Source organism: Uloborus diversus, chromosome 5 (assembly GCF_026930045.1).
Source record: "Uloborus diversus isolate 005 chromosome 5, Udiv.v.3.1, whole genome shotgun sequence".
Lineage (NCBI taxonomy): Eukaryota > Metazoa > Arthropoda > Arachnida > Araneae > Uloboridae > Uloborus > Uloborus diversus.
The window spans coordinates 54473904-54488432 of NC_072735.1; the positions used below are offsets into that span (position 1 = coordinate 54473904).

At 35.2% G+C, this 14529-nt stretch overlaps 2 protein-coding genes across 3 annotated transcripts in view; one reads left to right on the forward strand and one right to left on the reverse strand.

Moving 5' to 3' along the window:
• LOC129222785 (DNA repair protein RAD51 homolog 2-like) overlaps window positions 1-2458 on the reverse strand; it is a 56591-nt gene extending 54133 nt beyond the window's left edge. For both annotated transcript variants that reach the window (XM_054857329.1, XM_054857328.1), the window contains exon 1: window positions 2125-2458. In XM_054857329.1, coding sequence (XP_054713304.1) covers window positions 2125-2208 — 84 coding nt within the window. In that variant the 5' untranslated portion in view covers window positions 2209-2458. The remainder of the gene's footprint in view (window positions 1-2124) is intronic.
• A 2752-nt stretch (window positions 2459-5210) lies between these two features.
• The window catches only part of LOC129222926 (tigger transposable element-derived protein 4-like), a 28363-nt gene continuing 19044 nt past the window's right edge, over window positions 5211-14529 (forward strand). Inside the window, exons 1-2 of the mRNA XM_054857487.1 lie at window positions 5211-6177; window positions 6264-6346. Of these exons, the coding sequence (XP_054713462.1) occupies window positions 5211-6177; window positions 6264-6346 (1050 nt within the window). The remainder of the gene's footprint in view (window positions 6178-6263; window positions 6347-14529) is intronic.

Consider the following 14529-nt stretch of genomic DNA (forward strand, 5'->3'; position numbering starts at 1 on the left):
TATATATATTCCCCCTTTTCATATTGGAATGCTTTAGAGCAGTCTTATGCTGCCCAATGGCGGCGATTATGGCTTATCAGTGAAGGGGGAAAAAAACGAGCTGATGTGTGCATCACATGACTTCCTTTTACACCAATTTAATGTTATTTCCCCATTATTGCAATTTTAATGTGATTCAATAGTTGAATCTCCAAAAATCACCAACAGTGGCCAAATTAAAACCAAATTTTAAAAAAAAATCGCCAAATTCGTTGCCAAGTTGGCATTAAAACTTGGTGACCAAAAGACTGGCGATATATATCGGTAAGTGTCTGCCAAATTATAACACCACTTGAGTTTGTATCGAAATTATCAATGACCCCCCCCCTTAAAACGGTGCAGAAGACCCCTTTAGAAACACCCGAATGCAACCAAAAGGGGAGGTGCACAACTAGATCCCCACTAGGAGTCTACGTACCAAATTTCAACTTTTTAGGACATACCGTTCTTGAGTTATGCGACATACATACGTACAAACAGAAGTCATGATAAAACTCGTTGTACTTAACTCGGGAAACGTCAAAATAGATATTTAAGGCATCTATACGTTTTTAGGTACATATGTACGTGTGGTGGGTTCAAAAAAAAAACTCAACATTTATTCCCGGGTGAGCAAAATGGAAATTAAGTCCGACTTTTGAGTGAAATTTTTTTGCGAATACAATACTTCCTTTTTTGTAAAAGGAAGTTAAAAAAGACAACTAATAGCCATGGGACTTTTAGGCAGAAAAAGAGGGGGGGGGGGGGGAAATAATAAGATCTTGATGAATTTTGTACATAATAACTTTGCCCAAAGACACTTAGACATGAATTATAACTTACATTAGCAGTAAGTCTTATAGTACTAATGTAAGTCTCCTTCAAAGTATTTTGAGATGTCACAAACACTTGATACTAATTTCACTGAACAAGTATGGCTTGTTTAAGTAAAACAATAGATTTACTTATATTTAAACAGTAAACTAAATCTTATTGTTTGTGCTAATCAATGTGTGTACAAAGTAAAACAAATATTTATGTTCTGAAAATTTTGACATTTCTGCTTTTTTTCAGAATTTATATTTTAGTGCCTAAATTAAAATAAAATTAGGAAATTAATCATAAGTGTGGGGGGGGGGGGGGCACTGATTCTGCCTATGTTTTAAAACAGAGTTCAATCAAAATAGCGGAGTCACCTCATGTTTCAATATCGAACAGCAATGATAAAAGATATTTGGTCCTTTACTCTACGTGAACTTCTATGGCTTTTTGAAACTATCTTCCTGCAACTCCTGAAACAAATTTTCTATATTTAGGTTTGAATTTTTGGGCTCAGTATCATTTCTTGAGTTAAGTCTAACTTTTAACTTCAAATGTTATTTCCCAGGGAAAACCCTTTCAACATGACAAAACTTACTGATTTTGATGAAAATCAGTAACAACAGTCATCTACATTTTTAATTACATAAATTGTAGGACCATCATAATGAGTATGAAAAAACAGGAAAAAAAAAGTTTTAATGTCATTAAACAGTCAGTGCAGAAAAAAGTTTTAGATGGTGAGTATTTTCTGTTGCATTAAAGCATGTTTTTGTGAGCCACAATATTATTAATAAATACTCTTCTCCACTCAAACATGGGAACACTCGGTTATTTTTGAAAATTCGGGGACTTCAGGTGCCCAGATACCTTTGACTCAAAATCCGGAGCTTTTAAAGAAATAATACTTTTCAAGACATTTCTTAAGATAACATTCATTACTCAAGTAAACCTAATTAAATAGTATAGTATATATCAAGATGAGAACTAGAATTTCAGGACAATCCAGACAAAAACCCTGGCAACTGAGCATCTTAATTGCACTAAAAAGGGAAAAAAACTTTTATTTCTTTTAAGCTCAAAAATTTGTGGAATGGCTCAACAAACTTTTAAAAATTAAACAGAACTCCATCGCAGATGCACGTAGCAAGCTTTTGGTTTTCTTTAATGAACTATCTTACAAAAATTAATAAGTAACACATTCATTCTTTTACAGACAGTGAAAAATTATTATTATTTTTACAAATTAACACATTCGTAAACAATGTTAGGGAGGTGGGAGTATACCTTACAATACTTGAAATTTTGCTTTTCTAATGCTTCAATAATGTTCTGAGCAAGAGGTAAACGTCTGATTCGGAGCGAACCCATTAGTTCTGCATACGCTCCTTAGTTTTTAAATCATAGTGATCCTGAAAGCATTGAAAAATCAGCGAAAGCATCATTTGTTAATGAGACGTGCGTTTTGTAACTTATGGGATGCTTGAAGTTTGAAAATTAGTCAGTTGACCTCAGAAAAAGAAAGAGTACTGAGATATTCAAAGTGTTTTCCTCTTGCTAGTTAAAAAATAGGATTCAAAAAGAAAATCTGCTTCATCCCAGTTACAAAAATCGCGGCATTTTCCCCTCTCTTACGTGCTTCAATCAATTTCAAAACAAACAAGAGAAATTAGCAGTTGCAGTTACAGTTTAAAAATCTGCTTAGCTAGAGGGATGTTCGCATAGAGCAGCGGTTCCCAACCTTTTTCTCTTTGCGAACCCCTTGGAACAGGCAAAAAAGTTCGCGAACCCCCTGATGTTGAAATTAGTAACATGTAAGAAAGAATAAAAAAATAGCATGTTTGCTTTCCATTTTTTGCAGCATTTGATTGCAATAAACAAAAATATAATTGTAAAATATCATTAAGTGCAAACATTAATAAAAAGTTAAAACTACACCTACAAGAAAAATTATAAACAAGTTTTATAAACCAACTATTTTTTTAGCATACTTTAAATTGAGGAAAAAATCCTTAATGCGATATTTGTGGCTGTTTGACGGATCAAAGAAACTGAAAGTTTGGTTCAATGTCTGACAGTTTGAGTCTTAAATCAGGCTCTGCATTCAATCTGCTTCGGTATTTATCTTTGAGATAAGTATAGGAGGAAAATCCTTTCTCGCACAGATATGATGTACAAAATGGTAATAAAATTCGAATTGCTTTTTTGGACAAAACGGTATAGTCATTTCTTACACTGAGCCAGAAGTCAATTAACGAGAGCTCTTTAAAGGTAGTTTTCAATGAATTATCACAGGATAACTCGATGAGCATTTCCTTTTCAGGTAATGTCAGGGTGTTCTCTAAGCATGGATTTCCTTCAAAAGGATTGCGTATCCAGTTGTTTGAGAGAGGGACGTTACGCCTATTAGGAAAATACTCGTCAAAAGTTAGTTCAAGATGTTGCAGATGTTCACATACATTTCTTTTAACGCTTTCATCAAGTTTCATTGAGTTTTCTGATAAAAAACTACTAAGAGACGTGAAACAAGAAAACTCACCCATTTCCAGGCATTGGATCCAGAAATTCAATTTTTTTACCATAGCTTCAATTTTATCATATACAACGAAAATATTAACAACTGCACCTTGCAAGGATAGATTTAATTCATTTAATTTTGAAAAGATGTCAGCTAAATATGCAAGCCTTTGCATCCAAAGAGGATCGAATATGCAAGTGGACAAGTGAAATGGATGATCAACAAAAAATGCTTGGACTTCTGACTTCAATTCAAATAAGCGTGTCAAAATTTTGCCACGGGAAAGCCATCTAACTTCTGTGTGAAGAAGTAAAGTAACATGAAGGCTTCTCAATTCCTCACAAAGCGCGTGAAATAGACGGCAGTTGGTGGCACGTGATTTTATGAAATTTACAATTTTTACCGCATCATTCAAAGTAGCGGATAATTCTGCGGGAATACGCTTACATGCTAATGCTTGTCTATGAATGCAGCAATGAGTCCATTCAATTTTCTCGTTGATCTTCTTTACTCACACCACAAAGCCAACAAATTTTCCTGTCATTGATTTTGCACCATCCGTGTACACACCCACACACAAAGACCAATCTATTCCATTTTCTTCAAAGTAAGTGTTGACCAGTTCGAAATTTGCTTCTCCAGTTGTGTTGGTTTTCAAAGGATTTGCAAATACAGTAAACTCTCGTTAGTACGCCCCCCGCTTAGAACGACTTCCCGCATATATCGACGTTTTTTTCCGGTCCCTGGGACCAATATGCTTTTAATATTAAAATCTATCCGCTTATAGCGCCCCCGCTTATAACGACTTCCCGCTTATTTCGACGTTTTTCTAGAGTCCCCACAGGAAAAATCCCGTATATTGCGTCCGTATATTGCGTCGCTAGTAAACTTTTGTATCTTCGCGTTAAAACATGAGTTCTGTTACCGGAAGGCAACCAGTTCGACTACTTTATTCCGACCCGTGAAGTACGCCTCTTTGTCCCTGTTCGCATTCGTTATCTCGGAATTCCAAGAATTTCTCACCCCCTCCCCCTCACCTAAGGAAAAGGTCCACCTTGTAAAAAGTCAAAAAATCATTGATGGGGAGCTCTCAGATCAAGTAAGTATGCTCTGCGAAAATACTCAATTTTATCTTAAATCGCCTCCAATGTTGACCATTTTAAATGAGGCCTTCTAGTAGTATGGTTAAATAATTTTTCACATCAGTTGAAAGATTAAAAGAAATTCAGAAAAAATACAAGCTGGGAAAGTTTGACAAATTCTCGTAGAAAAGCATTGCGCGCCCCATTTGCCTGTGCCGATACGAAAGAGCGAGGAATGGCAGGAAAAGGCAACCCGGATTCGTTTGATCTTCGCCGCCGCGTCATCTCCCCTCGATTCTAGCTCCATGACAGGAAACAGGCTGGCGCATCAGCCATTCTGGTTCCAAAGGGTTGTAAGGAAATTTGAATTCGCCAAAAGAGCGGTGCTTTTATTGGTGCCAAGAGAGCGATAACTACGCCATCTACGCTACGTGCTGTGAGGGTCCATTCGGTTACTTGTTCACACGTTAAGAAATGGCTAAAAGAAAAGCTCTTAGTTTCGATGAGAAATTAAAAATTATACAGCAGTATGATGAGAAAAAAGGAGTTACGAATAAGCAGCAATTTGCAAATGAAATAGGAATACCTGTATCTACATTAAAAACTTTATTAAAAAAACGGGAAGAAATTGAATCCAGCGCCTTTTCAGGCATCAGTAAAAGACGGAGGGTACGTAAAGGCAAAAATGAGGATTTAGAAGAAGTGCTGTACCTCGAGCTTGCTGATGGTTCCAGCAAGCTCGAGGAAATAACTTGCCGATCAATGGACCCATTATGACGGAAAAAGCCAACGAAATAGCCAAAGGCTTGGGCATAAATGATTTCTCTGGATCAGCTGGTTGGCTGGATCGATTTCGAAAAAGATATGGCATTAAATATCGTCAAATTAGTGGTGAAGCCGAAGCCGTAGACGACGACAGCATTGCTCCCTGGATAGAAAATCTCCTCCCTAATCTACTAAAAGACTATGCACCTGAGGACGTATATAACGCTGATGAATTTGGATTATTTTTTAAATTAATGCCAGACAAATCCTTAGTTTTAAAAGATGAAAAGTGCCACGGAGGTAAGCTAAGTAAAGACAGACTGACTGTATTAGCATGTTCTAATTGGACTGGATCTGACAAGTTGAAGCTGATGGTGATTGGAAAATCTAAGTCACCACGGTGTTTTAAAAATGTGCGAACTTTCCCGTGCAACTACAAAGCACAGAATAGAGCCTGGATGACTGGGTGTTTGTTTACTGAATGGGTGCAACAGTTGGACCGAAAATTCGGTAAAGGAAAGAGGAAAGTCCTTCTGTTTGTGGACAACTGTCCCGCTCATCCCAAAGGAATCCCCCTCAAAAACATCAAGCTCGAGTATTTCCCCCCCAACTCTACCAGCAAGCTTCAGCCATTAGATCAAGGAGTCATTAAAGTTTTGAAGCAGAAATACCGTAAAAAGCTGGTACAGCGTTACTTACGTGAAATTGAATCAGGAGAGGACTCTTCCTGTAAAATAAATGTGTTGGATGCTATCCATTATGATTCGGCTGCGTGGGATGAGATCGCGCCAGATGTGATAAGAAATTGCTTTCGAAAAGCGCATTTTGAGAGCAAATCTAATGAAAATGACCTGAATGTTGCGGATTTTCTGGACATCGAATTTGAGGAACAGTATCCTGGATATTGTTCAGTTGATGATGATTTGCCTATCACGGAAACTCTAGAAATTCAGGATATGATTGACATGGCAAAAGGTAAGTAAGTTAACTTATTAAATTTTTTCCTTTTTAAAGTTCACCCTTACTTCAGTTTAGTATTTATTTTACTTTCTCATTTAAAGATGGAGAATTCGAGGTTGATAATGAGGAAGAGGAAGAAGATGAACCTCCCCAACTTCCCTCTTTTATTAGCGCCTGCGATTCCGTACGCGTTTTGCGGCAGGCGCTCTCTTCTACCGAAAACTCGGAAGCGATGCTGAGAGAACTTAACAGGATTGAAAGTTTTATAATAAGAAATTTTAGGAAACCAACTTCTTATGATGGAGGAAAGCAACTCCTTATGGAGAATTTTCTTACAAAAAAATAATAGCATAGATGTAACTAAGATGTAATAAAGTTGTAGAGGTTAAAATGCATACGCGTTTCTTTTGCTTTTAGACTGTTATTTTTATTTCAGCGATTAAAAACGAGTCATCAGATTTTTGTAAGGTATGTTTTTTTTTCCTGTTATCTTCCAAAACGGCATTTTAAAGAGTTCTGCTTATAACGTCGTCCCGCTTAATACGACGTTTTTCAGAATCCCCGTCAACGGCGTACTAACGAGAGTTTACTGTAGTACATCTTCTTTAATTGTATCGTTAAAAATATACCTAACATAGACAAGTAATATTGCAGCGTTTGCTACATCAGTCGACTCATCAAGCTGGATCGCAAAATTATTCTCTTTCATTCTATTCACAAGTTCTTTCTCCACATTGCTTGCCAAATCAGTAATTCTGCGTGATACTGTGTTGTTTGATAGCAGAACCAGGTCAATTTTTTTTGCTGACTTTTCTCCCAGCATACACTTAGCAATATCTTTAGCACACGGTCCAATTAAATTTTCTGCAATTGTATGTGGCTGTCCAGATCTTGCAATTCTATAACTGACTCGATATGAAGCTTCAAGGGCCATTTTACTATCTTCGTTGGATTCTAACAGGAACGTAGAGACGCTACACTTTTTATTATATTCCAATTTTCTTTTAAAATATTCGATAGGTTTGTCCTTGTGTGTCGGATGCTTTGTTTCGAGGTGTCTTCTCAGAAGTGACGGTTTCAAACTGCTGTTCGCTAGAACTTCGTTGCAGAGAAGACAAAGCGGTCTAGGTTCAGACTCTTCTCCAGTAAAATAAAAGCCCATTTGTAAATAGTCACTGTCAAATTTTCGCTTTTCTCCTTTTTTCTCCCCTAGTTCACTTTTCTGTTTAGTCGGGGGAGGCGGCAGTTCAACTATTTCTCCAGAACTATGAGCATGCTGATATTATATATTTTTGAAAACGAACAGATGGGTAAAATCCAGTAATAAATTTTAAGTTTGGAGCCTTTTGCTGTCATGTCTGCTATTCAATGACTGAATTCGACGGAAATTCCCGAGTTATATTTCAACCAGATTAGAAATAATACCCCTATGATGCATTGTTCGAGAATTCTTTATTTTTTTCGACATATGTATATTATGTATATTGTTTGATTGACTAAACTTGATGGCGCCTTTTTAAGGTCATCGTGATCCCCGCCACAGCTTAATACAACGTTTCTGCATGGCGCCTCGCAATAAAGAAGGAAGGATATCTCTCTTTGTTGTCTATCGAAAAAAAAAATGAGAACATTTCTTTTTAACCAAGATTATAAAACCGCTGAAAGATTTTTTTTTTTTTTGAGCTTAATACAAGAGTCTGGCGCGTTTTCAAATTAAAAAAAAAATTTAGTAACTATGTGTGCAAATTGAATATTTTATAATTTTTTACCAAACTAGGAAAAATCCGCCATTGCACCGAAATTTTCGCGAACCCCCTTCCTGCACCTCGCGAACCCCTGGGGGTTCGCGAACCACCGGTTGGGAACCTCTGGCATAGAGTAACCGGTTGACCTTGGTTTATATCTATGTAGTTTCCCATCAGATAAAGGTACCTGAGCTCTCACGATGCGAATCTGCACAAAGAATTTAATTTTTCCGCCAGCATTAAAATGCTGAAAAATTACACGACTTGAACGCTGACAATTCCTTACGAGTAGTCCAAGTCCAAACCAGGGGCGGCTCCAGTACCTGGCAATCCGGGTGACGCATATGCAATTTCCCCATCCCCCCTCAGTTTTGGGAGGATTTTATGTAGTAACAACACATCTAAAATCTTAAAAAAAAAAAAATCATGATATTTTTTCTTTTTGGAATAGTTCATAAGGGAAAATGAAGAGAATGTAGTGAATCATCTTTTCTGATGGGAGGAAAGAAAAGTTAAAAAAAAAAAAAAAAAAAAAAAAAAAAAAAAAAAAAAAAAAAAAAAAACACCGAACATTAAATACAAATAGTAAAACTGTCACTGGGGTAATAAAAATGTTACTACATGGGCAAGTATATTAGAGTAATATAAGCTAAACTTGCTATGCTTCCAGCTGCAATACTTAAAATAATCTACGATTATTTTACCAAATTAAAACCTAAAACAAAGGAATCCCCCCCCCCTTTGCGTTAACAGAACAATCTGCTCAGCATGACTTGTTTTCTTTCTTTTCAAAATGTTTATTTTCAATTTGAGAGTTTCAAAAGCTACGTAGATATTTTGAGTTGCTATAGAAGAAAGATTTTGAAAAACCCACTGGTTTCATACGTTCAAACGAAATTAGCTGATTTGAAGTGAATGCTATTGCGAAAGAAATGCAGAGCTAAAAAGTTTTTGTACAGCAAAATATTGTAAAATGTAACAGTTAACATCATAATCAACGAATTTATATAACAATGAAAAAAAACTGGAAAAATTGTCCAACTATAGCAAAAACAGAAAGTAAAAGCACTAATCAATGAGTAAAACGACAACAACGTGCATAAAGTACAAATAAAGTAATAAAATAGAGTTAAAAACTCAGCAAATAGTTGTTTCGGGGCTGTCAAATACAAACCCCTTCATCAGTGCATAAAAGAAGCACGAAAAGTTCATACAATGCAGACAGAACGACAAAATTTTGTCGTTCGACAATTTGAACAGTACCCGATACATAAACGAAGTTTTACAGCCCCAAGCTATTCCTTTCCTGCTAGGATTGCCAGGGGCTGTATTCCAGCAGGATAATGCCCGTCCACATGTCGCCAGAACTGTCAAACACTAACTTGATTCGCACCAGGTACAGCTTTTTCCTTGGTCTGCATATTCCCCGGATATCTCACGATTGAACATGGGTGGGATTTCGTTGGGCGGCGTCTCGCTCGTGATCCTCGTCCTGTTGCTTCGACAGACGAACTTTGGTTGCGCATACAAACAATATCGATTCGATTCGATTCAGAGTCACAACTGACTTCAACTGCATTTATGTCGAGGGCTGCATACTAGGTGCCTTGCCTCCATACAAACAATATGGAATACTCTTCCGCAGGCAGATATTCAAACTTTGTTTCACTCCATGCCGAGTCGTGTAGCAGCTCTAATTGCGGCGCGTGGTGGCCACACAAAATACTAATTTCTATCTCTTTTTATTGTTTGTTTGGTTTGAAAATGTAATCATTAATTTGTACCATTACCAATCAACTGTGTATTAAATTTCATTCAACTATGATGCTTCTTTCATGGTGTTGCAATTTTCAAACAGGAGTGTATATCTTGCTCATTTTATTTATTTTTTTTCACTTATCTTTTTTTTTTTAATAATGTATAAATTTATCTTAAAGCAAATTCTGAGATACATGTCAACATAGCTAAAAGTGCTAAATTTATGAGTTTTATTTCTATGATCACACTATTTTTGAAATTTTTAAATTGTTCTGTGCTTAATATTGAATTTAATTTTTCTTATTTAGTATAAATGATTGTAAAAAAATGTCAAATACCATTTTTAGAATTAAAAAAAAAGGATATTACCGATAAAAAAAATAATTTAATTTAGTTCTAAAAATAAGCGGTGAAGTTGCTCTTCCTTGCAGTTCCCTGCCGGCGCACCTGAATATAAAAGTGAGATTACTATTTTTCGTGATGCATTTAGTTTTAAAGAAATATTTTGTTGTTTGTCGTTGCTGATATAATTTTATTTTACTTTTTAAAGCGAAAATGTATGAGAAAGCACTTTCTTTCATAACTTACCAGTGTTAGTGGTCCTAAATATAAGATTAATATTTTTCCTAAAATATTTTTGGGTTTTAAAAGAATTTTCTAGTTTATCCCTTTTTAATAGATTAAATTTTATCATAAATTCGTATCTCCTTGTACGAATACAAAGATATACATCAGGGATGCCCCCCCCCCAAAAGCAAGAGCCCCCCTAAAAATGAGAAAAATACTTCTCACAACACCCCTTCTCCTAAAATTCCAACGGCGCAGTCTGCGCCATGACCCCTCCCCTAGGTGGGCACCCCTGTATACACATCAGATTAATACTTTGGGTGACTTTTCTTTGTGGTTTCAGTATTTTGTAAATAGCACTTCGCTTAAAATAAAATAAAATTAGCTTATTTAATGTCACTAACTATTAAGAAATTAAATTGAAACAAACAGTTGAAAATTTGAATTTTTCGCGATATGTAAAAAAACAGTCGAAAACTTTCTACAATGAATGGAGTAAAAATACCACAACGCATATACATGTACAGTCATAGAAAAAAAAAACGAAACACTTTTAATTATTCGGCCATTATACATGCTAGAAAGGAAAGAAAGGTGTCATCCGACTTGGTTTAAAGTCTTCTTTAAAACTACGTTGGTAAAATTTTGATAAGGAACCATATACAAAGCAAAACGAGCACCAACTCTTGATTTTCAAATGGGAACACCTATTTTTTACTACATAATTATGTTTAGACCGCAAAATACAGCCAGGGTACGAAATTTCACTGCAATCCGTGCAGTAGAACATGAGTTATTAACGAAAAACGTTTTAGGGACCGTCACCACATTGAAAACGCTTCTTTCAAGGTCACGGCTTATCAAGTAACGGAATGTAAACAAAGAAAAGATCGAGATTATCCAGCTCAATTCATGATCTTTTGAAATTCTCTCTTTTTCCGTAATTCGAAACTTTTTGGGCCGATAATGTTGCGCCAAAAAGCGATTTACGGTCGAAAACTTTTTTTTTGAAAAAAAAGTTAAAATATTTACAGATTTTTGTCTATCAGGATTAACCTAAGAATGTCGGACTGGGTTTGACTGGTCCATCGAATAAATCGTTGTTTAGTAAATCGAATAAGGACAAATTAAAATTAATGGAACTTTATGCCTTTTCTAATATGAGCCTATTGGATTGCTTATATAATCATTCAGCAAATTAGCCTCAAAGAAATGTGAATATCAAACCTTATACCTAGAATCATAATGCGAATATGTTTGATAAATGTATTGCACCTATGTTACAGGTTTATTTTGGAATGAATAGATAGTCTTTTAATGTCAAATGGAATTGCGCGTTTTTAATTTCGCAGAACATCGGCAGAAATTTGGGCCATCGCGCACAAAAATATAAAAAATGTACCGCACAACGTGGGAAGTTGCTGCATTAAATAGATTGGAGACACGAGAGAAGCAAGGTTTATTTATTCCGTGAAAAATTGCTCTATATACATAAAATGAACGAAGCATCAATCTGAAAAATAAAACAGAAACAGAAGAATATAAATACCCGTTAATAAGCAAACTGTTCATACTCGAACTTTATTTGGTAAAAATTTGATTATATAAATTAACACAGTGGACAAACACGGTAATTGATTTAGCGGCTTTTTTGTAATAAAAAAAGAGAATTTGTTTCAAATCCAAATTTGATGCGGAAGATCATAATGCGTGGTAATATTAAAAAAGCATAACACAATTGGCGGTTTAAGTTAAACATGTAATGACTCTCATAAACAATTTAGGAAAGTAATTTTCCAATGCTATTTCTAGCAACAAGTTACGACATGGTCCAACCCGTGATTTAAAAAGACAAAAGTTATTTTAGCTTAAACCAAAGTGAACCGAAATCAGACTTCTTGTCATTTCTCCGATTTTGTAACTTAGCAGATGCAAACCAAGCTTAGTATTATTTGATTTTGTATCGCGTACTATATACTTGCAAATGAACTTCTCCTATAGTGTGAGGCTGTAGGCTGCCGCAGCTATAGCAATACTACATGAAGCATACCCGGGACAGATCAGTTTAATCTATCCAGAGACTACTATTTCGTCCTTGCTACGGATTTCGCAGACTGGAATCGAAACCAATCGTGCGGGATACAGAAGTCACCTCATTAAAGCTAAGAGTTCGAATAAACTGGTAGGTAAAGTAAATTTATTTGCTGCATGTTTACGGCAGCTCACTGGTGAGATAAATTTTCTTCATCCACCAGTTTTTAGGCACTCTCGGCTTCAATGACATGACACCTGCTTGATTGTTCGGTTTAACCAGATGTTCGGTGCAGGGCTGTTGTGCTCAATATTAGGACCCTCTGCAGCCATCGAATGGGATAGCCAGACCACAGGGGAGACGCGGGCCACATTCAGCCCTCGCAGCTGGTCCATGTGGCCCGTTGTTTGCTTAAAGAATAGGACCAGAAAGTTGAATTAGAGTGTCATAAAGGTGGAGCCGAATATTCAGATATTGGATTCTGAAAAACATGCATTTAATAAGATAGGCATCTAGTAGTTGATAACAATAATTTTTTACAACTCTTTTTTTTTTGGTCGATATTTTTCCACGTTATTAAAAAAAAAAAATGAAATTTTATCTTTGTCTTGTGAGAATAGTTTTAATGTGAAATGCACGGACAATGACCGAGAAAATAAATATAAAAAAAAAGTATTTAAATTATAATTAAGAATAGACAAAATCTCAACTTAATATAACACGCAAATTAATGTTTTGCTAAAAAAAGTTCACAATTAGCTACAACTACTACTTTCGTGCAGAATGAGGCTCAAAGCACGCGGTCCTCTACTGCTACTAAAATTTCCTCTTCTACCACATTGAAAATTATTCAAATACTTTACAAAAAATAATAATAATAATTCCTAAAAACCAGTAAACTTATCTAAGAGCAAATATTACCTATTGACCCATCTGGATACTGTTAAAGGCGAAACTTCACACTGTCGGCTATTTTTCGAGTGCTTTTTCCCGATTTAGACAAGGCAATAATTTTTCCTTTTAGCAAATTATTACCGGGAAGAGCCATTAATTCTACACTGTCTATTGCAAGAAAAAAAAAACAAAAACAGAAGTATTTTAAGTGTCTCTTTTAATTAAAAAATTTCTATAAAATATTCTTTTATTAAACAATGAAGTAGTGTTTCGCATTATTTACACATTGACGTTTGAATGATATCCACAAAAAACTGACGGTTGCAATATTGTGTTGTTTTTCTGCTGAGACAACGAATGAATTTATGCATTTAAAAAATTCATAGACGTAACTCTAATGTAGAAAAACCAAGTTATAATTGGTTTGCTTATTTTGTTGAACATTTTTTTTTCTTTTTTTACGAAGAAACCAACTTTCATAATTTCTGTTTTAAAAAAGTATACGGTCCCCTAAAGTAAGAAAAAATTAAGTTTTAAGCATAGTGCAAAAACTACTGAATATTTTGAGCTCAAATTTTGGATTCCCGCACAAAAGCTCTTCTAGATTGTTTTTCTGTTAAAATTTAATATGGTTTCAGATCATATTTTTTTCAAAAAGTATTAAAATAATTCATAAAAAAACTAAAATTACATTTTAGATGTTGTAAAGGGCGTTTTTATTATTGGGTCGATTCATATTTTGATATAAAAAACAATCTTTGCCGTGCCTAATCTAGTTTTTGTGTTATGAGTAAAAATATCAAAATACGTTTTAACATTACGAGAGGAATTTTTCAAAACTCGATTCTGAAGTAACGGCTGGATCGAATTAAACAAAACTTTGCATACAAAGTTAAAAAAGGATGCTGATCACAAATATGTGATAAAAAAAGGGGGTTCTCATTGAAAAATTTGAAGTTGATGCTCGTTTTAATATGAAGACGACCCCTTAACAACAATTTTTTAACATAATTTTGTAGAACTTTTTATTCCTGAAACAATGACACCTCTCACGTGTCTGTAGTGTTAATAGTTTTTGAATACGATCGAGTGTTTCGTTTTTTTTTTCTATGACTGTACAAATAAAAGCGACTTAAAAAGAGCAAAAATACTCTGCAAACAGTTGTTTGGAGGTTATGAAAGCAAACCCCTTCATCAGTGCATAAAAGAACAATGGTTAAAAAAAACGACAATGGACAAGTGAACCAATATACCCGCGTATAACGTTTTACTCATTTTTCACAATGAGGTTTCTTTACTAATAATAAAGCTGAAAGTCTCTCTGTCCGGAGGATGTCTGGATGTCTGGATGTCTGTAGGATGTCTGGATGT